We start from the raw sequence: 24,515 nt of genomic DNA, 5'->3' as shown, positions 1-24,515 counted from the left end.
GACGCACAAGGCTCCAGGACCAATTAAGCTGGGTGCTGACGTCAAGTCTGGGGCAGGGTTTCTCTCTGCCTTGATATTCCAACAGATGGAGCAGGGAAACATCTCAGTGCAGGACAAGGCCCAGGGCCACCATGGGAGTGGGAAAGGGGGTCCCTGGGCATGGAGCTCCAGAGTGTAATGCTACAGAACGTGAAGACAGGGAAGACGTGCATACTGAGTGCCTACTGTGTGCCTGTATGCCTCCATCTGCTACAGCAGCAAGAAGACAGGAGAGGACACTTATCGAGTACCTACTGTTTACCTGCAAATCTTCTTCTGCCATGGTGGCAAGAAGACAGGAGAAGATACACTTATTGAGTACCTACTGTGTGCGGACGTGTCCCTGGCGAGTTATAGAGTGCTTTATTTACCTTGTCACGGAGGACCTGGCAGGATGGTCACCCATTCTTCCGCTGGGAAAACTAAGGTGGTAGCAGCAGGATTCCTGTCTGGATGAGATGGGTGAGGTCAGGGTGGGGCCTGGACCATTCCCCTAGCTCAAAGCACAGCTGCCCCCTGGAGACCTTGCCTGTGCCTGTGTGGAGGCTGGCTGTGAGCTTCCCGGGAATGTAGAGGTGCCACCTGAGGGCTCTGCCTGGGAACACATCTCTCCTGGACCGGAGCAGTCTTGGGGACCCAGAAAGGAGGTGAGGTGATGCCCCCATGCTTCTGCCTGATAAAACTACCTGGAGAGGGGCATCTAAATCTGTACCCACACATGCCCACCTCCAGCACCTGCTGTGTACACAGGGATGGCGTAGTGACGTAGCAGCCTCCCCGGCACTGCCCCTGGAGTCAGAGTTAGCAGCAGATCCTTCCGGGCCCAGTGAGGGTCCACTGCACTTACAGCTCATTATGAGGTACATCTGTGGTCCAGGCTTCTGGCGATATAAAGGCTGTCGGGGGAGAGACACTGTGTACACAGTCCCTTAACACAGCCCAGGCTCCGACTGTGCTCAGGACAGGGTGCGGCTCCTGTTGTTCCATGGGCCAGTGGGAACATGGAGAGTCTCAGCGTAGCAAAGAAGAGGGAGCCAGGCCGTCAGCCTGCACCGTGTCTTTGTACGTCTATGAGGGGAAAAATGCCCTTGGGGACAAGATAGAAGTCCAGGACAGGCAATGCGGCTTGTCAGGTGGACCCACATTCCCTTGTAGAGCGAACTACCTGCCCGACAGTACCTAGCCACCCTGGGTGAGAAGAAGTAACAGAGCACTGTTAATGAGTGCCCCTGCTCCAGTCTTTTGTCTCTGGCTCCGTGTCCCTCCCCTGCCCCCCCCCCCCCCCCCCCCCCCCCCCCCCCCCCCCCCGCCTACAGCAGGCAGCCCAGCCTGGCAGCTGCAGCATGTGGGAAGGCTCCTCACCTGGCAAGAGGTGAGCCTGTGGGTGGGAAGGGTGGCATTCTACACCCTGAGTCCTGTCCCAGCTAGCCTAGCTAGCCTGTCCCCGCCGCCATGTGTGCACGTGACACACACACACACACACACACACACACACACACACACACACACACTTTCCTACCTCTCTTTTCCCTCCTGCGATCCAGATTGGGCGTGGAATGTAACTGGAGAAGTGGGGGGGGGGGGTGCCAAAAGGCTGCAAAGCGGGGAGTCCCTCGTGTGAAAGGTGAGCCATGCTACTTGGAGCTCCCTGGTGGCTGGGGGGCCTGAGATGGACAGGACCAGCTGGGGAAAGCTTAGGCGCCAAGGTGGCCGAGTGGGAGGCGTCATCCCCACCCTGAGGCCCCTTCTGGGCTGTTTGCCACCCAGCCGCAGGACAGGCCTCCCAGGGAGATGCTGGCCCTCTGTGGCTAAGAGTGGGCTTCCACCTGCCAGGAGGGGCCTCCGGGCCTCCCAGGGATGTTCTAAGGTGTCAGCTCAGCACCTGGCACTAAAGCATGCTCAATCCTTCCTTCAAATATGCTTCCGTGGTAGCACAGTGGTCACCTCCAGGCACTAGGGACTTAAGGGACGGGACAGCAGACCATGACAGCCGATCCCTGCTCTCTGGGCAGGTGGGAAAACAACTGTCCCTACACGTGGACCAGCAAGGGAGCACAGAGCCTTGGCTACAGCCGGGACTCAGGCCCTTGGGTTGCTCAGGGCGGCTCTGCCAGGGTGACTCCTGGGCCTGGCTGAGAGACATGTGGGGCGTTCTTGACAAAGGATGGGAAAGCATTGTCGGCCAAGTGCTCAGTGTGTGCTTTGGTACACAGTAGGTGCTCAGTCACCGCCACTTAGATGGGAGCAACCTTTGCAACAGCAAATGCAGGTACCTTCCAGTTCCCATTCATTAAAAGCCCCAGGGTTTGGTACGGATGCAACTAAAAGTACATTTTGGGCTTGGGATGTGGTTCTGTGGGGTAGAGTGCTCACCTGGCATGCACGAAGCCCTGGATTGGGCATGGTAGCAAAAGCCTGTCATCACGGCACTCAGTGGCGGATACAGGAGGATCAGAAGTTCAAGGTCAACAGCCTCAGCACATGAGACCCTGTCCTCCCCCTAATATTTTTTTAAAAATTGTGGCTGGTTGAATCCACAGCTGCCAAGTCTGCAGAAACAGAGTGAAGGGGCTGGGAGGCAGAGCAGTAGATCTAAAGCACAGGTCATGAGTTCGGGTCGCCAGCTCACCATGTAAAAGGTGGGCACGGCCCAGGATGCATGTAACCACAACGCTATGGGGGAGGGGAGATAGAATTACCATAGCTGGCTGGTCAGATAGATTAGCCAAAATAAGACGAATCCTGGGCCTGATCAGAGACCTGGCTGAAGGACCGAGGCAGACAGTGGAGCGGACGCCTCATTGCCACCCCCTGGCCTCTGTTCATACATGCGCACAGATATACAACACGCAAACACACAAAAGCTACATTCGTTACAGGACCGTGAGCACAGAGGTCCTTGGAGGCCTGAAAGCAGCCGGGCCTGGGCAGTGGCCTGTGAGCCCAGCACTTGGGAAGCTGAAGCAGGAGGATTGTGAGTTCTAGGCTAGTCTGGGGTATAGGAGATTGGAGACCAATCCTGGCTAGACGGTAACCCAGGAAAGGCAGGCACACAGTTGTCCCGCCCAGTGCTGTTCAAGGCCGAGTGCAGAGATCTGGTCAACACGAACAGGTGGGTGTGGAAGCGTCCCCAAGTGTCATCATGTTGGCCACGCCTGACCTTCACTGCTTCAAGAGCCAAAGATCCTTTGTCAGCTGATATCTAGGTACCACACCAAGACCTCTGTCCTAGGGACATTTCTCAGCTCTGACAATTACTCATTAGCCTGCTGTCTAGGCCCCGTCCTCCACATGGCTGCCCTAGACAGATTTGGTCCCCGGGGTAAGCAGAGCAGGGCCAGGATGCTGGTCTAGTGTGCTGGCCTGGCTGTGACCCCTGGTCCCAGGTCCCGGCTACAGTGGAGGTGTCATTCAGCCTAGCGAGGTGAATTGCTCCCCTAGTGAACAAGCCAGCCTGGCCAGTGGGGAGGAAGCCCGGGCAAGGGGCACTTACCGTTCAAAGGACAACCTTGTGCAAAGCCTCAGCTTGGGACATGTCCCAGTGCAGACAGCCAGGCCCGAGGGAGGTCACTCTTTGTTCCCTCTGATACAGGTGGCTTGGAGGGTGGCTGCTGGCCTCTGCAGCAGCCACCTGAGTCAGCAGAGCTTGTCCTGGGCACTGTCCCACCTTGCCTGCCCAAGCTTACCACCCTGGCCCAAGCCTAGGGACACGGGGAGAGGAATCAAAGTGGCCACCAGGCAGTGTCATGTGCAGAGCAGGGGCTGTACCCAGGCCTATCTGAGTGCCACTCTATTCTCTGTCTGAGGGAAGAGATATCTTACCAGTCCCATTTCACAGATGGAGAAACTGAGGCCAAGAGTCAGTTCTGGCCACAGTCTCCAGTTGTTAGGCAATAGAGCTGGAATCCTTTTGTTGTTGGTGTTGGTGTTGGTGTTGTTTTGGTTTGGTTTGGTTTTTCGAGATAGGGTTTCTCTGTGTAGCTTTTGGAGCCTGTCCTGGATCTCTCTCTGTAGACCAAGCTGGCCTCGAACTCACAGAGATCTGCCTGGCTCTGCCTCCCGAGTGCCGGGATTAAAGGCATGTGCCACCACCGCCCGGCGGAATCCATTTTTAAATTGCATTTATTTACTGTATGTGAGGGTGGGTGCGTACATGCCACAGAGAATAACTTGTGGGCGTTGGTTCTCTCCCTCCACCATGGTCGGGTCTCAGGACAGACTCGGGTCGTCAAGCTTGCTGCGAGCTCCCTTGCCCAGGGGGCCGTCTCACCAGCTCCAGAGCTGGCATTAGAACCAAGCGTTCTGACTGTGGGGTCCTCAAGAAGGGTTGGGATGGCTGGTCAGGGTTCAGGCTGGAATCACTGGCTTTTCCAGGCTGGACAGGTGAGAACCGAGCTCCAGGATAGACTCGGAGGTTGCCATGGGAACTGTGGGACCCATGCTTTGACCTCGGGGATGCTTGGTCATCCCAGAGGCTGTGTGGGCTGGTCCAATCGTCATCACCAGCTTTCAGACACCCTGGGTAGGATGGCTCAGCAGGTAGGAGCACTGACTGCTCTTCCAGAGGTCCCGAGTTCAATTCCCAGCACCCTCACGGTGGCTCACAACCATCTGTAGTGGGGTCCAGTGACCTCTTCAGGCATGCATGTGGACATGCAAACAGAGCACTCATACATTAAAATAAATAAATAAATTTAAAAAATTATAAATAAACTAAAACCGACCACCACCACCATCTGCTGGCAAACTAAACAAGAGCCTGGTATGTTTCTGCCCAGCTCTTGGAGGCTGAGAGGAACTCAGGTTCCAGGGTTAGCCTGGGCTACAGAGGGAGACTCTGTCTAGAACACTCACACCAACACCAAGGAAGGCGCTGTGAGCTCACACAGCAGGGCCTCCTGTGGAGGAATCTCTGCACATTCCATCTCATTCCCTCTCTTTCCTCCCTGGCTCCTGGCTGTGGAGGAATGCCCCAACCCTGGGCAGTGTATAAAGGCATGGCTCTGGCCCTCTGCTCTCTGGGGACAGCCCTGTGACCTCATTCCAAGGAAGCAGTTCCCAGCATATTATCAGGCAATTGCCATGGAGACCTTCCCCCTTTCTGGAGCATGAGCTCTAGAGAGAAAAACTGCGGCCCTTGTGGCTGTTTGAAGCATCTTGTCGGCTGGGACCTCCTGCTTTCCCAGACAGAATGTTCTCTGAGTGAGCACAGTGCCAGGTGCCCATTGTTGTCTCACAGACTGGTCCAAGTGTCTGGGCACGGCTGTGTATACAGTAGGCACTTAGTTCATACTCAAGTGACAGATCACATCCGAACATATGGCCTAGGATGGACCAGTACTCAGCTCTCAGAAAATGCCCCCAGGGACCCAGATGGCAGGCATTTGCGTCACACAGTCTGGTTTCTCTTGTCTCGTGTACTTAAACCCTTCTTAATGAGGAGGTGAACGTGACAGGAAGGGGAGGTGACGGAGGACAGGTCACGCAGCAGGCACCGTATACTGACATTGGGAACCCTTGAATCACCAAAAGGGTGGTGAGATGACCACTCACGGCCCCCAGACCGTGGCTCCTGCTCCAGGGTGGGAAAGTGACCCTGCCCAAATCACACAGCACACCGAGGCCAAGGCAGGGCCTGACTGAGGGGCATCTGGGCCCTCAGGTTCCATTCACTGAGCCTCCCTGGGTTTTCTGTTTACAGACCCTGGGCGGGAGTGATCGCAGCCCCTCCTGGCCTTTGTCACTGGGTTTTCAAAGTGGACACAACTCAAGAATTTCCCTCTTTTTCCTGTCGCTGCCAGGGACTGCCTCACAGACACCACAGGGGCCCAGGAGCAAGAGAGTCGCCTGGACTGCCATGCGACATGGCCCTGAGACCGGAGGGAAAGCCATCTACAGCTATGACGGGATCCCCTGTAGCACACATGTAGCTGTGGGGAACATAGCCACCGCCAGACGGTAACTGGACTCCTCACTTGTGTGGGGAGTGACCGGGATGTATGCCCTTGCCCTCCTGAGAGGCAAGCTGAGCCTCATGGTCCCTGTCCCTGTCCCACAGGGCTCAGCAAGATGTTCATCTGTAGGGGGGTACATGTACACACACACACACACACACACACACACACACACACACACACACACACACACACACACACACACACACACACACACACACACACACACACACACACACACACACACACACACTGAACAGAATGAGACAGAGACATAGAGACAAGGACAAACAGGGAGAGACAGAAACGGAGAGACCGGAAAGTGGGGAAAGTGGAAAAGGACAGACTGAGGAGAAACAGACGAGGACGGAGACATGCGCCCTCTAGTGGCCACTCTGGGCTATGCAGACTGGCGACTGGAGACCCAACCTTCCCGGCTCTGACCACCAGATGTCTTGATTCTGTGCAGCCCAAGACAGTTTTCATTTTTCAAAAGTCACGAGGTTCTCGATGCCTCCAGTGAACGAGACCTCACACACTCTGCCCTCCACACCTATGTCACACATGTGTCTCCAGCCTCCTGCATCCCCTCTGCAGTCCCTCTGCTCCAGGCAGGAGGGTCTGAGCACGGTCTCTGTCGCCCTCTCGTGGTCACAAACAGGGCAGACGGGGACTATGCTGCTGTACTGGAAGAGCTGGGTTCCTGAGGAAATTGATCCCTTGAGAGAGAAGACCCCTGACAGACTGATCCAGGGATGTACCAGTCCACTGGCTAGCAGATGCAAGGTTCAGCCATTCTTGCACCCAGGATCTGGCCGTATCCTTGGGGCACTGACACGCCCCTTCCCCAGGCGGAAAAGTCACAAGCAGTCAATGAATGAGTCCAGGGACACAAGAAGTGGATTGGTACCCTGTGTGGGTGCTTCCTCTGCAGATTGGAGCAGCAGCCCCTGAGTGATCGCCCCCTCCCACGCTGGAGTGACTCATCTGCACATCCAATGTACACAGACCCCGGTTTCCAATAAAGCTATGTCCTGAGGACACGCACTTTGGGGAGACACTTTTCAACCCAGCAAGCGGCCCAGAGCGGAGGGAATTGAACACGGCTTGGGACTGTGGGCCAGGAGACACAGAGCACCGCAACCTGACATTACCCAGAGAGAAAACCACAGGAGTGGCAGAGTCCCTGTGAGAGGCAAAGGCCATGGCAGCCCCCGAGGGCACAGTACCTCAAAGACCATGCAGAGATGTACCTATGTGCTGTCTGGGGCGGGGGCTGCCTCCCAGAAGGGGAGCGTAACATAGGTGCCACTGAGACGGCACACAGGTGTGCTCCTGAGGGCCAGCTGCCCTAGGAAGCCAGCTCCCAGTGCCCCACCCACCCTGCCTCTTCCTCACAGCACCAGAGGCTCCGTCTCCCTTATTAGGGAATTGTCCAGTTTCCAGGGAGATCCAGTGCTTTCCCAGGTCACACAGCAGAGCTAGGGTGTGGGATTTGAACCCGCTGTGGCTGATCTTAAAGGCCCTGCCCGAATAAGTGTTTAAAAGCAACCCCCAGCATGGTGAGAGCTGGAAGGCACACAGAGCCGACCCAGGGTGACACTCACCCCAGTGACTGCCTTGTTCTCTCTGCCTCCGCCACCAGGCCTGGGTATGACTCCGGCTGCTTTGTATCGTCAGTGAAATGCCAGGCTGTGACCCACAGGTGACCCACAGACCTCTCACCATGAGTAAGATCCACCTGGGGCAGTGAGGTTTTTAGTGTGCTGACGCTGGGTCACCGGTCCCAACCGTGGGAGTCGCGTACTCAGGAAGACCCAGGACCGCCTGATAGGCTAAGTGCTGCTCCGAGCTGCTGTGCCTCACTCCTTCCAGTCACAGGCAAGTCCTCCGCCCCCTTCTGCCCGCTCCTTTACCGTCTGCTTCTCCACCTCACCCTTAACAGGGACACCAGCTCCTAGGCCCCGCCCACCTGGCCCTCTGCCTTGGGACCCACACATGCAGCAGGGCCCAGGGTGAAGTCCCAGGCAAGCTGCCTCCAGGGCTCTCCCTGTCCCCTCCTGGTGAACACAGACGCTTTGAACCCCAAGAAGCTCCATATTTGAAAGCATGAGTAGCCTCTCTGTCCCCTTCTTCCATTTCAGAGTGCAGTTAAGCCCAAAGCAAGCCCTCCTCACCCCACAGGGGAGGCCCTGGTTGCCCAGCAACCAGCTGGGCTCCTCCTAGGGCTTGCCTGGGATGGCCCGTTGCCTGGCAACCAGGCAGCAGAGTCCCTTGAGCCCGACCAGACCACACAGCTGGGCCCAGCCTTGGCTGGCTTCTCTCTGCCTAGGGGACCCCTGGGACCCTGTTCTTGTTCCCCGAGATCAAAGCAACAAGTGCCTCTGTCCACAATGAATGTCGTCCTCTCCAGGTGAGCAGCCTGAGCTGCTGGGAGGGAAGTGAAGTGCTGGGGGGATTCTCACGGTCTGCGGTGGCAGAGGGGCGGGCAGGTGAGCTCCCTGCTCAAGCTGGAGGGTGAACAGGGCTTGGACCACAGAGGTTTCCGGAATCCAATCTGCCGGCCTCGCTTTTGCTTCCTGAAGACCTGGTGCAGCGGCTCATGGGTCTGTTCCCTGCTTCCCACCCTTGCTCCTAGAAAGCCCTTCACAACTCAGGCCCCAGACCTTGCCCTTGGGAGCTCTGCCCACTGCTCTGCCCAATGCCCCAGGCTCACTGTCCCCAGCCCTCCCTGACTGACTTTGAGTCTCCCTGTGGCTCAGACGTCAGGTGCCCTTGGAAGCACCTAGTGTGTGCTCCTTGAAAGCTGGCTTCCCAGTCTCAGCCCATGGGGCCTGACTCCCAGAGCCTGGGACTTACTTGCATGTCTAACCTGTGTGTGAGTGACGCTGCCCTGGGGTCTGGCCTGCTGTGTGCCCTTGGACAGGGTGCTTTGCCTCTCTGGGCCTCAGGTTATTTGATTTAAAAATGGAGGCAGCAACATCTTCTAGGAAGGTGTGAACAGAGCATTTGTAAACTACCAAGCCGAGGCTCATTAGGAGGGGTGAGATGATGCCCTCCTCAGGTTCTGCTGGGGGGTGTGAGGGGCTTGGGTTCTAGAGAGGGAGAGCTATAAGGAACGGCAACAGCCTGGGGCTGAGGGGAGGGAATGGTGGAGGGAGGCAGACACTGCAGCAGGCTCCTGATGTCTTAGGAAGGCTGAGTCCGTGGGTTATCACTGAATGCCAGGTGGGTAGGTTACGGGGAAGGGGAGGGCGGGGGCGGACAAAGATGGGTCATGGAAGAGCCAGCATGAGCCCTACAGGTGTGTCAGGGAGGGCAAGGGTGTGGAGTATGTTCAGCGGTCTGTAAGGTACTCCATGGAGGAGCCCAGGGCTGGTGGGGAGGGAGGAGGGACCAGCCAGAAGAGTATGGGAGAGCAAGGGCCCAAATACCCTGCAGATAGCTTGGTGGGGACATATGGCACCTTGCATATGTCAGAGCTGAGCATGCAGTACCCAGTGGGGGCCATCACAGCTGTCCACAACAATGCCTCCCTACCCTGGTACCAAACGGACTGCAAGAAATGAGATACTGGCAAGGAGAGAGGGTGAAAAACAGTCCTCTTAAAGATAAGCTGCTTATTTGTGCGTCTATAACGTGTGTGTGGCTGGCTGTGTGTGCCTGTGCACACTTGGGCAGAGGCCAAAGGAGGATGGTGGGTGTCCTGTCTATCACTCTCCACCTTATCTCCTTGAAACAGGCTCTCTCACTGAACCAGGAACTAGGCTGGCAGAAAGCAAATCAGTCATCCTCCTGTCCCTGTACCCTACAACAATGCTGGAGTTACATACCAGTGCATGTGGGGTCACTCCTGATCTCTCTCTCTCTCTCTCTTGAAACAACATTTCTCTGTGTAGTCCTGGCTGCTCTGGAACTCTCTACGTAGGCCAGGCTGGCCACCAACATAGAGATCTGCCTCCCCAGTGCTGGAATTAAAGGCATGCATGACCATGCCCAGCTCATATTTTTATATTTTCAGTATCTATGTGTGTATACAGGGGTGGGTTTGTGCACATGAGTGCAGGTGGCCATGGCAGCCAGCAGAGGGCATCAGATTCCCTGGAGTTGCAGTTACAGGTGGTTGTGAATTGGGTTTTTCTGTAAGAGCAATAGGCATGCTTAGCCACAGAGCCTTCTCTCTAGCCCCTCCCCACTATTTAACTCAGGCGCTGGGGATCCGAACTTAGGACTTCAGTGGTGTTTTTTACGCACGGAACCATTTCTCCAGGCGCCAAACTATCTGTTAGCCTCAAACAGATCTCCAAAAGGTCATTCATTTAACCTAAAGCTTCTAAAAAGGGAGAAAGAGTGGACAGCGTGGGGGAGGGCCCACGGGAGTGGAGGGGCCTGGAGGAGGAGCCTCTGAGGTTGATACAGTGGTGTGCACAAGACTGTGGGGTGCTGCACCCCTTCACAGGCCCCAGGGACAGGGTCCCGCCTGAGTTCCATCCACTGCTGCTCAGCCATGGGACACAAGCAGGTCTTGTCTTTTGCCTCAGTGGGCCCAAGATATCACGCAGAACTGTGCAGGGACCAGGTGCTTGGGGACCAGATGCTTGGATGGTGACTGCCACATTGGAGAGGTGGGTATGGTGGCTCCAGTGACCATGACCTTGCTTGCACTTGGTGTCCATCACCCCCACCCAGGGACAGTCAGGTGAGGGCCATGGAGAACACCGTGACCAACGCGGAGAGGTATTTTGGTCAGTTCTGCTCGCTGCTGGCCTCCTACACGCGCAAGACAGCCCGGCTGCGCGACAAGGCTGACCAGCTGGTGAAGCAGCTGATGGACTTTGCCAACACCGAGAACCCGGAGTTGCGGGCTACCATGAAAGACTTTGCGGAGGACCTGGCCAAGGTGCAGGATTACCGGCAGGCAGAGGTGAGCATGGCAGCCCGGGCAAGGAGTGAGAGCTGGCACAGTCTCTCCCCTCATGATCACACTGGTGACAGGGCAGAGAGCTAGAAGGCTTCACTGTATTGGACAAGGGCCACGCCAGCCAAGGGGACCTGGAAGTCTATGGGGGGGGGGGGACATGAGGGCCATGGATTCCCGGGCGTAGGGAGAAGATGAAGGAGATGGCAGAAACACCCTGTGTGATTGGCAGAGGGGAGGATGCGAGAACATTGTGGCTGAGCATCACAGAGGGTGCACACAGCACGGGCTGGGTGACAGACAGCTCCTGCTGCACCCACATACAGTCAGGCAGGCGCATGCTCCTGAAACAGAAGGTGACCGTCCCTGAAAGAGGCTGCTGTGCTTCTCTGAGGGTGCATGGAGATGTCACATGGTCTCTGGGTGGCTGCCTATGCCCACTGTCCTTTTGCGGGGGACAAGGTCACTCTGTAGCCTAGTCTGGCCAGCCTCCTGCCTCAGTCTCCTGTGTGCCAAGATGACAGGTGTGAGGCACCCTTACCTGCTGCAACCACTGGGAAAATGGAAGCTTCCAGCTCTGTGCTGGGCAGTTGAGTGCCACTCAGTGTCCCCACCCAGCTGCAGGCCTCTGGCCTCCTCTCTGCCTTCCATGCAGAGAGCTGGCCCTAAGCCTAAGAAAGAGCTCAGAGAGCCTCCAAGAAGGACATTATGTTCTTAAAGGGTTTAGAACATCAAAGGGACAGAGAAAGGCATTGCAACTGGGTTTTCTGAGAGTAAGGAAAGGGGGTGGGACTGTCCCTCCCTGACCCTTTACCATGACACTGTCTCTCTCAAGGGTCAGGGGCACTGGAAAGGAATGACCTACTGGGGCTCCAGCCACTCTTGGTCCTTTGGCAAACCTGATCCCCAAGATGCCAGGAGCCATGACAGGAGGACAGACCTTGCTAGCTGTCTTGCCCGGACACTGTTCCCCCACCCCCAGGGCTCCTCTATCAAATCCAGGACTCCTCTGCAGCTGGTGCAACCCCAAGACCCAGAGCAGCACCACGTTATGATTTTGCGGGCACAGGGGTGTATTAACTTGTCATCGCTGTGCTCAAACACCCAACAAAGCATCCTAAGGCAGGAAGGATCGATTCTGGCTCACGTGATGGGGAAGCCATGGTGGTTAGGATGAGTCAACCGGTCACATCACATCTGCAGTCGGGAAGCAAAGAGAGATGAACGCTGGTGCTCAGCTCGCTTTCTCCTTTTTATTCGGTTCCAGGCTCCGGCCTAGGGAATGGTGCTGCCCACTCTTAGGGTGGGTCTTCCCATCTCAATTAATCCATTCTAGAAACTGCTCCCACAGACGAAGCCAGAGTTTGTCTTCTAGGTCCTGTCAAATTGCCAATCAATGTAAACCATCATGGGTTAGAGGGGGACCTTCCCCTTTCTCTTGCCTTCCTAAATTGTCAGATGCTAAGAGAACCTGGAATCTGAAGCCTGGGATGAGGTCTGAGGGTCTTGAATTGCTTCCTGTGCCCACTCATGGGCCCCGCCAGTTCTAGAGGTCACGAAGAGCAATCCGCTTGGAATCCCACACCAGTCTTTGCTTTGTGCAACTTCCATCTTCCAAGCAGCTCAACACCTTGAGGCAATCTGGAGCCCAGAACTGCACTGGGCCCAGAAGAGACAAGGGCCGGAAGTCCTGTCTCTGCCCTGCTGGGACTCTCCACACAGACTGTCCCTAGAACATGTCACCCTCCCTAGTGGTAACCTCTAAGTGCTGTGTCTGGTGTTGTCCTCCCAGACTCTGCAAGTGTCCCACTGACCTGCTGAGACACCCTGGGCCCAGTCACTGTCCCAGGGCACAGTTGGACGTGCCAACTTAGTGGGAATAAGCACACGGCCAGAGCCTGTGAGGGCAGAGCCCGGCCCCTGCCATTTCAGGTGTGGGCCCTGGGTGTGTCCCCTGGGGGTGCAGGTGGCTGGTCATGGAGCTGTCTTCTCTCTTTTCCTCATGCTGCCACATGTGCCCTGCAGGTCGAGAGGCTGGAGGCCAAGGTCATCAGCCCCCTGAAGCTCTACGGTGCCCAGATAAAGCAGACCCGGGTGAGCTGGGCACACCTCAAGGTGCTCAGGGGTGGGGCCTGGACTCTGAGGATCCCTAGGAAAGTGGCCCTCTTTTTTTGTGTAGGCAGATATCAAGAAATGTAAACGTGTCCAAAATAATGAGATCAAACAACTGGAAAAGCTGGAGAAACTGAGGCAGAAGTCACCCTCAGATCGTCAAATGATTGTATCCTTTTTCCTGCTAGGCAGGGTGGCCACCCCACACAGTGCACTGAAGGGCGTGGGGACCTGGATTCAGTTGGCAGGGGCTGCCAAGGGGGTACCACCCGCAGGCCACCTGGCTTCACCTGAATCCTTAACAGTCCTCCTCAGTCCCAGGTGAGTGCCATGTGTTACGTTTCCATCTCTGCGTCTTAGACAGATAACGGAGACTCCATGGAATGGTAGGTAGGTGAGTTACCCACGGAGGCTGGCCCACAAGTGAGTCAGCGCAGCAGGATGAGGCAAAGGGAGAGTTTGCTGAGGGTCAGGAGATCTGGGCTCTGACCAGCAAGCCACCCGGTCATGGGGTCACCTGCAGCCTGACCACAGGGTAGCCACTGCCAGCCCCCAGCCCTGCCTGCTCAAGCAAGCTCAGGCAAGCTTGGGTATGAATGCGAGTCCCAGCGAGACAGTGGCATTACCGTCTTCATGGCTCCAGCCTGCCTGTGAACTGGCTGCAGGACTGTGGAGGACTTGTCCTCTCTGCCCTGCTTGTCACTGTGAAATGGCCTCATTCAGAGTGGCCCTTCGTGGACCTAAGTCATAGTTTCACTTTGACCCCTAGGGACATTTTGCATTTTGGGTTGTCATGTGGGAAGGTGACAGAAAGTCACTGTCTGGCTTGTTCTCTCTCTCTCTCTCTCTCTCTCTCTCTCTCTCTCTCTCTCTCTCTCTCTCTCTCTCTCTCTCCCTTTCCTCATAGATCAGGAGTTAGAATCCAGTGCGGGGCTCTCTGGTCTCATCACGGGTAGGCAGGCTGCTCCTCTGGGAATCTAGGGGATTGGCTCTGCCTCTTCTGGCGTCTAGGCCACAGTCCCACTGGGCTCCTCAAGCTCTAGTCCCCTCCCCACACCTTTCCTCTGCAGCCATGCCTTCCTCCAGCTCCCCTCCAGCTCCCTCCTGTTGCTCTATCAGGGAATTCAGGATCACTACGAACCTCAGGTCAGGTACAGCAGCAGCCCACAGGCCACGGTAGCCTAGCATGCCCTTTACCATATCTGGTGGCCTGTAGACATGACATGGGGTTTAGGAGGTGGACATCTTTGGATTCGCCATCCTGGTGCCCGTTCTGTAACATGAGGGGCACTACACCTGGAGCAAGGGAGTCAGGCATGGCTTTCTGCCTGGAACAAGCACCTCAGACTTCTACCCCAGCTGCCACCAGTGCCCCTACCTCCTGGCCACCCACCTCTTTAGATCCCAGCTCCCCTCCCTTATTGGGGGGACTTTCTGGGTACCAGTCCCTAGCTCCCTTGTCCCACCATTTCACAAACATTTAGTTGGTGTTATGGCCCCATTCCAAAGAAGAGGAAAGTGAGGCCCATGGGGGGGACTTGCTCATGTCACACATGCCCTTAAATACCAAACTCAGAACTCAGTTCCAGGGAAGGCTGCTGAGGGATTGGTCTGGGCATGGAGCCAACTTTGCCGCGTGAAAAGGGAACAGGAGCTTTGCCCTGCAATTGTCCACAGGCAGGAGTCAGTTACCAAGAACGTTTAGCCTCCATGGAATAAAGCTCAGACTAGCAAATGCCTATCTCGGATTGATGATTGTTGCTGACAGTGTCGGGAATGAGTCTGGGGTCCTCAGGGCCTCCCACATACTGAGCATGGGCTCCACTGTGGAGTGGCTCCCCACTTCTCATCATCCAATTCTCCCAACGGGCAAGGAAATTGAAGCTCAGAGAAGTTAAGTGACTTGTTTGAGGTCACACAGCTAAGAAGCAGATCTATCCAACCCCAGTGACCACCCTTTTTCCATGGTTCTGCCTGACCATTTCCTCAATGACCACGTTAGCAAGAGACTGCATGAGGCAGGAGAAACTGCCCCAGAGGAGATGGTAGGACTGGGAACAACCCAGAACAGTATGTAGGGGTCAGGCCCACCCTGTGATGCTTTATACTTCTCGTGTTCCCGAGGCCAGGCGGAGACCAGTGCACAGAGGGCCTCCGTGGACACTAACCGCTCTACCCACCACCTGGCAGAGACAGTGGATGCCTTCCAGGAGCAGAAGCTGAAAGACCTCCGGGTAGGCAGTGGCAGCCTTTTGTGAGTGTGTGGATGCACGAGAATGGGCGTGAATTCCTGTGTTTGAGAGTGGGTCCTCATGCAGTGTATGACCCCATGACCCTCAGAGGCCAGGGCTCTGGGGAGAGTTGATCCTGGCTGCAGATGACAGGTCATCTGCTCGGGGTAGGCTGGCCTCACCCAGCTGCTCAGTGCTCTGGACACAGATCCCAACAAGGAGGATTCTGAGGCACGGTTCTGCCCACATTGTCCCGTTCCTGAACCTACTCTTCTTTCTCCACTGTGTCCACAAGAGATCCTAGCTCCCCGTTGAAACTCTAAAAGCTCCTCTAGGAAGCAGCCATGTTGAGGTGCTCCAAGGCAGGCAGGGTCTCCTTTATCTCCACCAGAACCCACCTCTTCACGAGAACCATGGGATTCTAGGTCAAGTCCCATGTCCTTCAAGAGATCTCAAGGAACTTGCTCTCACAGGACTAACTGACCACGGATGTCCCTGCCTGTCCCACCCACCAGTCCTCTCTTTTCCACTCTTCAGCCCCAGGAGGCTCTTGACAGACAGCTCTGATCTGTCAGTCTTGGGATTCACACCCTTAGATGACTCACCTGGTCCTAAGGTCAAAGAACAAGACCTCCCAAGGCAGCAGCCTGGGCCTTCCGGCATCCTCTACTGTCAACCCCACCCCAGGCTCAAGGCCCAAGCTCCTTCCTACCTCAGGGACTTAGCACAGGATGTGCCCTGTGTCAGGCTCCTGCATTGGGTTTACCCCTTTCATCTCTGAGGTCCAGAAGATCAGCTCGACTCCAGACACCTGGCCTCTAGATCCAGGGTCTGGGATATGGTGGGTACTTGAGAAATATTTGTGGAATGAATGAGTCAGTATATAAGTGAATGAAGCTGGGAACTGATACAGACTGTTTAGATTAGGAAGACTTTCAAAAGTGGCCACTGTTAGTGTGGTGTGTAAGGGACTTGGCACCAATGGGGTCTTCTTGCCTCTAGGTAGAGGGCTATCCCCCAAACTTTTAAAAAGGCTTGGGGATGTGGCTCAGCGTCCACGATGTATGTGCCCCGTGTGGTGCTGCTACCCTGACTAGGCTTCTCTCCCACAGAGAATCTTCTCTGACTTTGTGACCATCGAGATGGTCTTCCATGCAAAGGCAGTGGAGGTGTATTCCAGTGCTTTCAGGACCCTGGAGAGCTACGACCTGGAGCGAGACCTGCAGGTGGGTCCAGGGCTCCTCTGTGCCTTTGTGGGTTTCCACCTAGCTTGAGGGCTTGCTCTCATGAGCTACTTCAAACATCGGGTCCGAGTGCCACCCCGTCGCGGAATCTTCTCCTGGTCACCTGGCATGTCACCTGCTCAGCATCACAGGCCTGTTGAGTACTGAAGAGAAACAGCAGGGACAAAGGCTTTCTGTGGCTGGCACTCAGTTTTCAGCGCAAAGCGCTGCCTGTCCCCAGCCATGCTGATTAGATTCTCAGCAAGTTTTATCTGCAGAGCTTGGCCCCAAAACTGATGCTGTGAGCCAATCATCTGTCCCTTTATCTTGTGGCTTTGGGTCACAGTCTGGAGCCGGGCTATTTCAAAGGCCTCTTTCTGTATGTGCAGATGGTGGAGGGAAGTAGCTACCCTCCAGATACAGGAAAATGGTAAAGGTGCCTTGGGAGGCAGTGTGGGGTTCTATGGGTGTGGAGCTTGGTGACTGAGCCAGGAGTCCACAAAGCCCACAGCCTGGCACCTACCCCAGGTTATCTGTGGTGAATGGTTCCCACCAGCCAGCAGCCTGAGACGTGGGGAGCACTAAGGCCTTGTGGGGCCAAGAGGAAGTCACTCTGTATGCTCCTGCCAGGATGTTGCAGGTGACCTGCTAAGGCTGGCACTCAAGAACAGAATGGAAGATCCATCCAAGGGTTTTTACAAAAGCTTTAAAATCACACAGAAGGCTACAGACAAACCCCAGGTTCTCCAAAACTTCATTCATCTCTATGGCCCATGAGAGCCTCAGTCATTATCCTCCTGCCTCAGCCTCCTCAGTGCTAGGATTACAGGCATGTGGCTCAAGTCTCAGCTCTACAATATTCTTTCAGGGGTTGAAAGTGATTTCCAACCAGCGATTGTCCTGTGTGACTGTGTTACCTAGTGTCTTTGGGCCTTAGTTTTTCCATCTGTTTGATGGGATTTGAACACCCCCTCGGGGCTGCTGTGGGGTCCATAACATAGCAAATAGGAAGTACCCACAGATGCCTCATAGCTTCCTGGCTTTGCTCTCTACTCCTCTCCTGTGCTTTCAAGCTGGATCCAACCACCCCGGTCTTTCCTTGGCAGGACTTCAGAGCCAAGATGCATGGAACTTATGGGCACAGCGAAGCTCGGCCGCTGACAGACACCAGCCCCTCTCTATCTGTCCCTTGGCCTCTGGCCAGCCAGGTGAGCACTTACCTGGGACAAAGTAAAGAAACCAGGGACATGGATGGATGGCTGACAACCAGAGCAGTGGTCCCTGCTGGGGAAGGCCTGCAAGCATCCGCCTGCATGCGCCCATCACCCCAGAGGCATGCTGAGGGGAGTGTGCTGGAGGGAGGGATCTGGCTTGACAGGTCTGACCTGATCCCACCTGGGCCACAGGCAGATTCAGAACTTCTCAGATGTTAGGAATAAGGGACACTAGCCAAAGGTCACCTGACAGCTCAGGAACGGCTTGCTCTCATCTGCCTTTGGCTAACAACCTCAGGGAAACTGGCAGCGTCTACAAGTAGGATGTGGCCAGGGAGGCATGGTGAAGAGAGATGGCCACTGTGAGGGGAGGTGGCCACTGCAAGGGGAAGTGACCACTGTGAGGGGAGGTGGCCGCTGCAAGGGGAAGTGACCACTGTGAGGGAGGTGGCCAGGAACTGGGCTTTCTCCAAACTCACTCTCCCTGGCTGGTAGTCATGCCCTCTCTTGGCCTCACCTGCCAAGTGGCTTATGGCCATAGTCACTCCTTAGAGCGGTGTAGGAGGGCCAACTCTCCAACTCAGAGCTTGTCACCGCCACTCCTGGTTTGGATGTTGTGGCTGTGACTTGTCTTCCTGTCATTCAGAGTGTTCCGAGCACCACGGCACACCAGGGGAAAGATGAGGAGGAGAGTGAGGCTGACTCTGTGGAGGAGATCCCCCTGGAGGACCTCAAGGGACAGCAGCAGGGACGCCGTGACTAGGAAGAGGATCCTGTGGCAGGTGGAAGGCCTAGGCTGGCTGGACCTGGACCTCTGCTGGTGTCCTTGGTCAGGGATCCCCGGGGCCTCTTTCCTTATCCGCACAGTAGGATGCTCTGCAGACTCAGATTTCTGGTGTCAGTGAAAGACATGTGACTCTCAACCGCATCCTTGCTTTGTCTGCTTCCTGCCTTCATCTGGGGACAGGAGTCTCCACACTGCGTTAATGCTAAAGCATGGTAGATTAGTTTTTGGGGTCTTCCCAGTCAAGTACCACCAACTGGGAGGATCCTCAGGCTCCTGTCCAGCTTCTGGCAGGTGCAGCCTGTTCCTGTGGCCACGATGCCCAATGTCTGCTTTTGATTCTACATGGTGTTCTCCCTAAGTGAATCAAGGTCTGTGCCCAAATGCCCCCTTCTGTAAGCTCAGGGCCCTGCTGTGGCTGCCTCCCAAACCCTCCACAAGGACCATTTGCAGGCTCTGCACCCAAGGACTTAACTCTTTAGTGCATGAACTTGGCAGATGGGCACAGATCTCAGTCATTACGCAGACATGATATATACGGTGGCCATGGGGCCATAAACACACAGAGGTCCACAGTGGGGGTAGGTAGTAGATAGGTGGGCGCCTCCAGGAGCATGTGTGGAGTGATCCCTTTGCATACTCCTCAAGGCATCTGAGGGATCTGTTCCCTAGGAAGAATGAGGCCATCATGAGCATGCCAAGGTCCTAGACTTGGATCTGTACACTCACACGTGAGAGGAGGATGTCTCTGTCTTTTGCACCTTGGTTCCACAGACAACTTGGGTAAGCCATCAGGCTTGATCACTACCTAGGCATTAGGATGCCCCCGACCTTGCCTCCTCTCTGAGCCAAAGCACCCCCACCCCCTCTCCTACCTGGGAGTAACAGGTGTCAGACCCTGATTTGGCCCCACATGACAGGTGGTGGTCAGGTCTAGGGTGGCCCACATGTCCAAGCAGCAGGCCACACTCTATCCTCAGGCAAACTCTAACCCAGCCTCTGAGTCTAGTCAGCCAAGTACAAGCGGGGGTGGGGTTACCTATTTCTGTGAGGCCAGTGACGTGACTATGTATTCCGTGAAGTCCTCACAGATACGTGAAAACAAGTTAATCTGACTTCTTTTTAAAAGATAATTTATTTCAGTTTCCACCTCCTGACAAGCCAAGGTACTATATATATGGATACACATTTTTTTTTTCTTCACAGGAAACAGCACTGCCTGAGATCTTCGACCTCATGACTTTCTCAACCTTAATTTTAGAACATGACCTGGCAGGGCACAAAGTTGTATAACTAACATATAAAACACAGCATCACTGGGGGCTTCTGGCAACAAATGGGTGTGGAACCCCAAGAGAGAACAGACTGTGCAGGTGGAGTCCCCACAGGAACTGCACTGGAAACCGGGTACAGCCTAGGCAGCCGATGGTCCAGGTCCTGACATACGCTCCATGGGGATACATGCCTGCTGTCTGAGACTAGTATCTCCCAACAGCCGACTGTCTAACTCATCCTTCCCGAGGTATCCCCATTCTGAATGAAGTGACAATCTCAGACCACTAAGCTAGTGCCTCTTGCAAGTGGTGAGCCAACCTTCTTCCTCAAGCAGGGTCTCTTTCCTCCTTTCCATGAATATATCTATCATCTAGGGGTAAGGATGGGATAGGGTCAGTGTAAGCTCAGGATCAAAGCCAAGGCAATCCATGGACGGGGTCGGTTCTAGATAAAGTGCTATCTCTGAAGTTGTAGCTTAGGTGGGCATGGCTTACAGCTGGGCCCATGCCACTTCCCGTCAGAGCCTGGAGCCTACAGTGAAGCTGGTCCCCCAAATCACTAATTTCCCGAGGAGTCCCATGAACACAGCCTGACTGAGGTGATGCTTCCAGCTCTGTGCTCATCTGCTCTTCAAAGCTCAGACCAGCTGGGACATTGGCATAAGCTGCCCTGTCACCCTGCAGCTGGGCAAACTGGCCCCCACCACACCTTGGACTCCATCCCTCCCCGGGATCAGGTGACATGGTGCCCCAGAGACTCCAGGCGAATTATGGTACAGAATGAAGGCCCTGAAGGAGCCTGTCACAGAAGATGGCCTTAGCAGGGGTGTGTTCACATGTGAGAAACCTGGAAAAGATAGGTCCCCTCACTTCTTGACCTAACAGTGTGCTCCTGTTCCTGTCCTGATGAAGTGGAGTGCAGGAGCCCAGCCCACAAAAGGCCTGTCCAGTCCACGAGGCCCACTCTGTGGGCATCTACTGGCAGCTTCTCAAGCTAAACAAACCTGAGGCCGTGGCTGCGAGGCTGGACCTGAAGGACACATGGGCGAGGCAGCTCAGCCCTTAGCAAGGGCTCTGCAGAGCTGGCTTGGGAGGTGGGAAGAGTGGAGGCAGGAGCCTGGAACCAAGGACCCTCTGCTGAGGAGGGTTCTCCTACCGTTTTCCCGAGGCTATGGGGCCAGTGCCATCCCCTAAAGTCCCTTCCTACCACGTTCCACACAAGGATCCTCCTGGCAGTCCAACTGCAGTCTGGGAACTGGAATGAAGCTGCTCTAGCTGTGCCAGCCCAGAATGAAAACCAACTAGTCAGTGTGACCCAGGAAGGTCAAGGTTGAGTGTGAGTCTACAGCCTGGGATCTACTAAGGCCACCACAATTAGACCTCAGCTTTTCACATAGTTTCCAGCAGAGAAGTTTGGGTCCCTCACACCAGCAACCTGGAGTGGCGGGTGTTTCTAGAGTAGTGCACTGTCCCTGGAGCCTCCTGTGTCGCTGGGCTACAGAAACAGGGACACAACACGGACTGCTTCCTCTCAGCTGAGCGGGGACAAGGCAGGCCATGAGTCCCCCATCTGCATCAGGCCAATTCTTGGGTCTAAGCCCACCCTCCATTCTCAGGGCCACCTTTTACTGTTTTTTTTTTTTCCTTGACATCAGGTCTCATGTGGCCCAGGCTGGCTTTGAACCCATGTAGCTGGGGATGACCTTGAACTCCTGATCCTCCTGCCTTCACCTCCTGAGGGATTACAGGTCTCCACTAGGCCCAGCCAGGAAGACCTCCTTCCTACGTGAATGGAGCTTGAAAACTAGCTTTGTCCAAGGTCCTCTTAAGATACTGAGCTTCTCAGCCCGGATGTTTCTTGGACAAGGGGAAAATCAGGGTCTTCCGGGTTGCACAATGCAGATCTCTCAATATACCCGAGTGTGGCTCTGCCTGTGGCTAGACACTCAGCAGAGGCAGCCTAGAGGCTGCCACACTCTGCCTCCTACCCCCACGATACCCTAACACAGCTGACACAGCAGAGTGGCAACTTACCAGAGGACGTTTTTCTGTGAAGGTAAACACTATTGTGAGTGATAATGACTCACACAATCCTGAAGGTCACACGCCAAAAAGGCTTGAGGGTGTTGCTAATGGGCCTGCACAGATCTGGGCCACTACCAGCCAAGACTGGAGATACTGCTTGGGATTATCCAGGTAATTTGACCTGCTTGTGGTTCACAAGCTCAGCAGGGTGGCCAAGGAGTGCTTTTCACGGATGCAGTTCACACTTGCTTGGTGGGCCCTAGGGGAAAGCTACTACAGGAAGACAGGATACCTGGGCAGGAGTGGGGGGCAGACTAGTTACCTCCAAGAGACACTGGCCAGCGGCTCCCAGCTGTGAAACAGTCACCAAAGCTAGTTGTCAACACAGGGCATCTGCAGGTGATGGTGGGACAACCTCCAGTCTCCTGTAGCTTTGCTCCCATTAGGGGCCACCCTGTCCTCAGAGGGCTACCAGGTCCTTAGCAGTGCCATGTGTGTCTAACATGGGTCAGAATTTCCCAACTCGGTGGGGCTGGATCTGCAATAAAGAGCTAGAGACAGACAAAACAGAGCCATCCTTCCTTCCTCCTGAAACGATTATCTCAAAAGGTTGGTATGGAACCGTCTCCAGGGTATTCCTAAGTCCACGTGCTGGAACCGTTGGTGCTCTTCCCCTTAAGGCTGTGCATGGCTGTACGGGGCCAGGCAGAAGTCAGCAACACATCAGCTGCTGCTGCTGCCGCTGCTGCAGTCAGGCCATACTACTCCTGAACTCACACTAATGCAGGGCTGGGGGGAGCAAGGAGAGGCTGCCATGCTTGCACTGCTGAGGAAGGCTCTAGAGAGGATAGCAGGGGCGATCTCACGGGATGTCACTTCCCTACCACACAGGAGCAGAGACAGGCACAGTTATGGGGTCCTAACGCTGGGGTGGGAGTCCTAGCTGGCCCCAGTAACACATACTATGTCATCGGGGCTGACCTGGCTGTCAGCATTTGTTTGAATTGCCCAGCGACAGATGAGCTGCCTTGGTCACCCCCAACATGCAAGACATGTTCATTCCGAAGCTTGGCCCATCCTGCTCTTCTCTGGACGTCCTAGGGGGACATTCCCCACAGGGAAGGCTTGCCCGTGGCAGCTGAGTCCCCGGCTGTCAGAAGAGGACTGCTGTGCTCATAGACAGACCTTGACTAAATGTGACTGAAGGCTGAGGAACAGAGAATGAGGTGATGAAGGGTGACAGGAGAGCCTGCAGGCCTAGTTCAAGGTTAGTGACCAGAATGGCAGTAGCTGGCCCAGAAGGAACCTAGGCCACGGGTGGGGTGGATGGGACAGCCACTCTGGAGCCAGCCAGCACACTGGATGCTGTGGGTCAGACTCTGTCTGGCATGTGGGTGCAGAGGAGGCAAGTCCCTGTGGGTCTTTCAGAAGGAGAGGGCCATGGGCTGGAGCTCCCAGGCAACATCGCTTCCCTGTGGCCTCCTCACTCAGTCAGATCCATTCTGTGTACTCCAGCTCTGACCAGTGACTCTTAGCAAGGGTGTCACCCTGAAGAAAGCTTCCCCCACGCTTCTTGCAGTCCATGACATCTATTGCTGCTGCTGCTGCTGGGAACTGAAGGATTTTGTCTGCTATTGAAGGAGAGACTGTGTTGAGTGGACAGGTCACAGGTTCTGTTGGCAGGCCTCTCAAGTCTGAGACAAGGTTGTGGCTGGCAGAATTCTCACTCCTAGAAAAGTGACAACCCTTGAGTTCTCTTCCAGTTCCTGTGATTTCTAGTTCCTGCCACATGAGGAGGTGGAGAAGAACAGGTAGCCATGACCTTTCAGGAAGGCTCCATGGCCCCTCCGCACAGCTTATGCTCACAGAAAGTCCTGTGGCAGGGAATGACAGGCTGTGACCCTTAGTAGTGGTTCTGTTACAGCTGTGTGGATCCCCCTCCTGCACCTCCATGCCCACATGTCCCTGGCTCTCAGCAGGAACTTTGGGGACCCTAGCTTATGTTCTCCTCCATCCTCTGTCTCATCTCATAAGCCTGGTGCTCAAGGATGGGTGGGGGGTAGACGGTCCCTCATTTTTAGCTGTGTAGCCCAAGGGACACCTTGTACATAGAGTGGGGAGCAGACACAGGCAGGGGAGACAGGCTTCCGGAGTCTTTGAACTGCTAGTTCTAGGGCAGCCAGGAGCGGCTCTGGGTGCTGCTGGTGTCATGCAGGGTCATCACTGGGGTGACAGCTCCTGGGACAGCGGCAAGTGCTGACCTCCTATTCTGTGGCCATTTGTTCAATGTGGTCACTTAGCAGCTTGTATTGCTCTGGAAGAGAGAACAGGGTTATTCCAGAAGAGATGGTTGGTGGCCAGGAATGACTTGGCCCAGCCTGTATACGCAGGCCAGGGACAAGTCTACTGACGAGCCACAGTCAGCCACGGGGCCATAGGTCGTCAGTCACCCCTTGCTGCATCTCAGAGCTGAGCCCTTGTCCATGGTATGTGTCTTCAGGAAGTGGGCCCTTGTTCTCAGGAACATGGCCTTTTACAGGGACGGTGTCGTGTGTGGCGTGGGACCCAACAGAAGGCAGGCTGAGCTCTGAGGGCCACGGGGAGGGGGAGGTAACACGGAGGCTGTCCGATGGCTACGAATGCCCTTGTGCCTGCCCACGCTCTCCCTGGCTAGGAATGAGGGCAGGGTGAGTCACTGGCTCATCAGAACATGGGTCTGAGTGTAAGGCCTTGGCCCCGGA

At 55.4% G+C, this 24,515-nt stretch overlaps 2 protein-coding genes across 3 annotated transcripts in view; one reads left to right on the top strand and one right to left on the bottom strand.

Moving 5' to 3' along the window:
* Window positions 1-8,271: 8,271 nt before the first annotated feature.
* Window positions 8,272-19,818, top strand: Cibar2 (CBY1 interacting BAR domain containing 2). The gene is made up of 10 exons (XM_076572215.1): window positions 8,272-8,406; window positions 10,683-10,917; window positions 12,937-13,005; window positions 13,091-13,192; window position 13,480; window positions 15,148-15,257; window positions 16,367-16,480; window positions 17,584-17,685; window positions 18,338-18,473; window positions 19,682-19,818. Exons 1-9 carry the CDS (start codon window positions 8,387-8,389, stop codon window positions 18,452-18,454), a joined length of 870 nt encoding a protein of 289 aa, XP_076428330.1. The 5' UTR covers window positions 8,272-8,386; the 3' UTR covers window positions 18,455-18,473; window positions 19,682-19,818.
* The window catches only part of Kiaa0513 (KIAA0513 ortholog), a 50,825-nt gene continuing 45,901 nt past the window's right edge, over window positions 19,592-24,515 (bottom strand). For both annotated transcript variants that reach the window (XM_016008467.3, XM_042277780.2), the window contains one exon: window positions 19,592-24,088. In XM_016008467.3, coding sequence (XP_015863953.1) covers window positions 24,039-24,088 — 50 coding nt within the window. In that variant the 3' untranslated portion in view covers window positions 19,592-24,038. The remainder of the gene's footprint in view (window positions 24,089-24,515) is intronic.

The sequence above is a fragment of the Peromyscus maniculatus genome, chromosome 5 (assembly GCF_049852395.1).
Source record: "Peromyscus maniculatus bairdii isolate BWxNUB_F1_BW_parent chromosome 5, HU_Pman_BW_mat_3.1, whole genome shotgun sequence".
In the NCBI taxonomy this organism is placed as follows: domain Eukaryota; kingdom Metazoa; phylum Chordata; class Mammalia; order Rodentia; family Cricetidae; genus Peromyscus; species Peromyscus maniculatus.
This window is presented reverse-complemented; position numbering and strand designations above follow the sequence as displayed.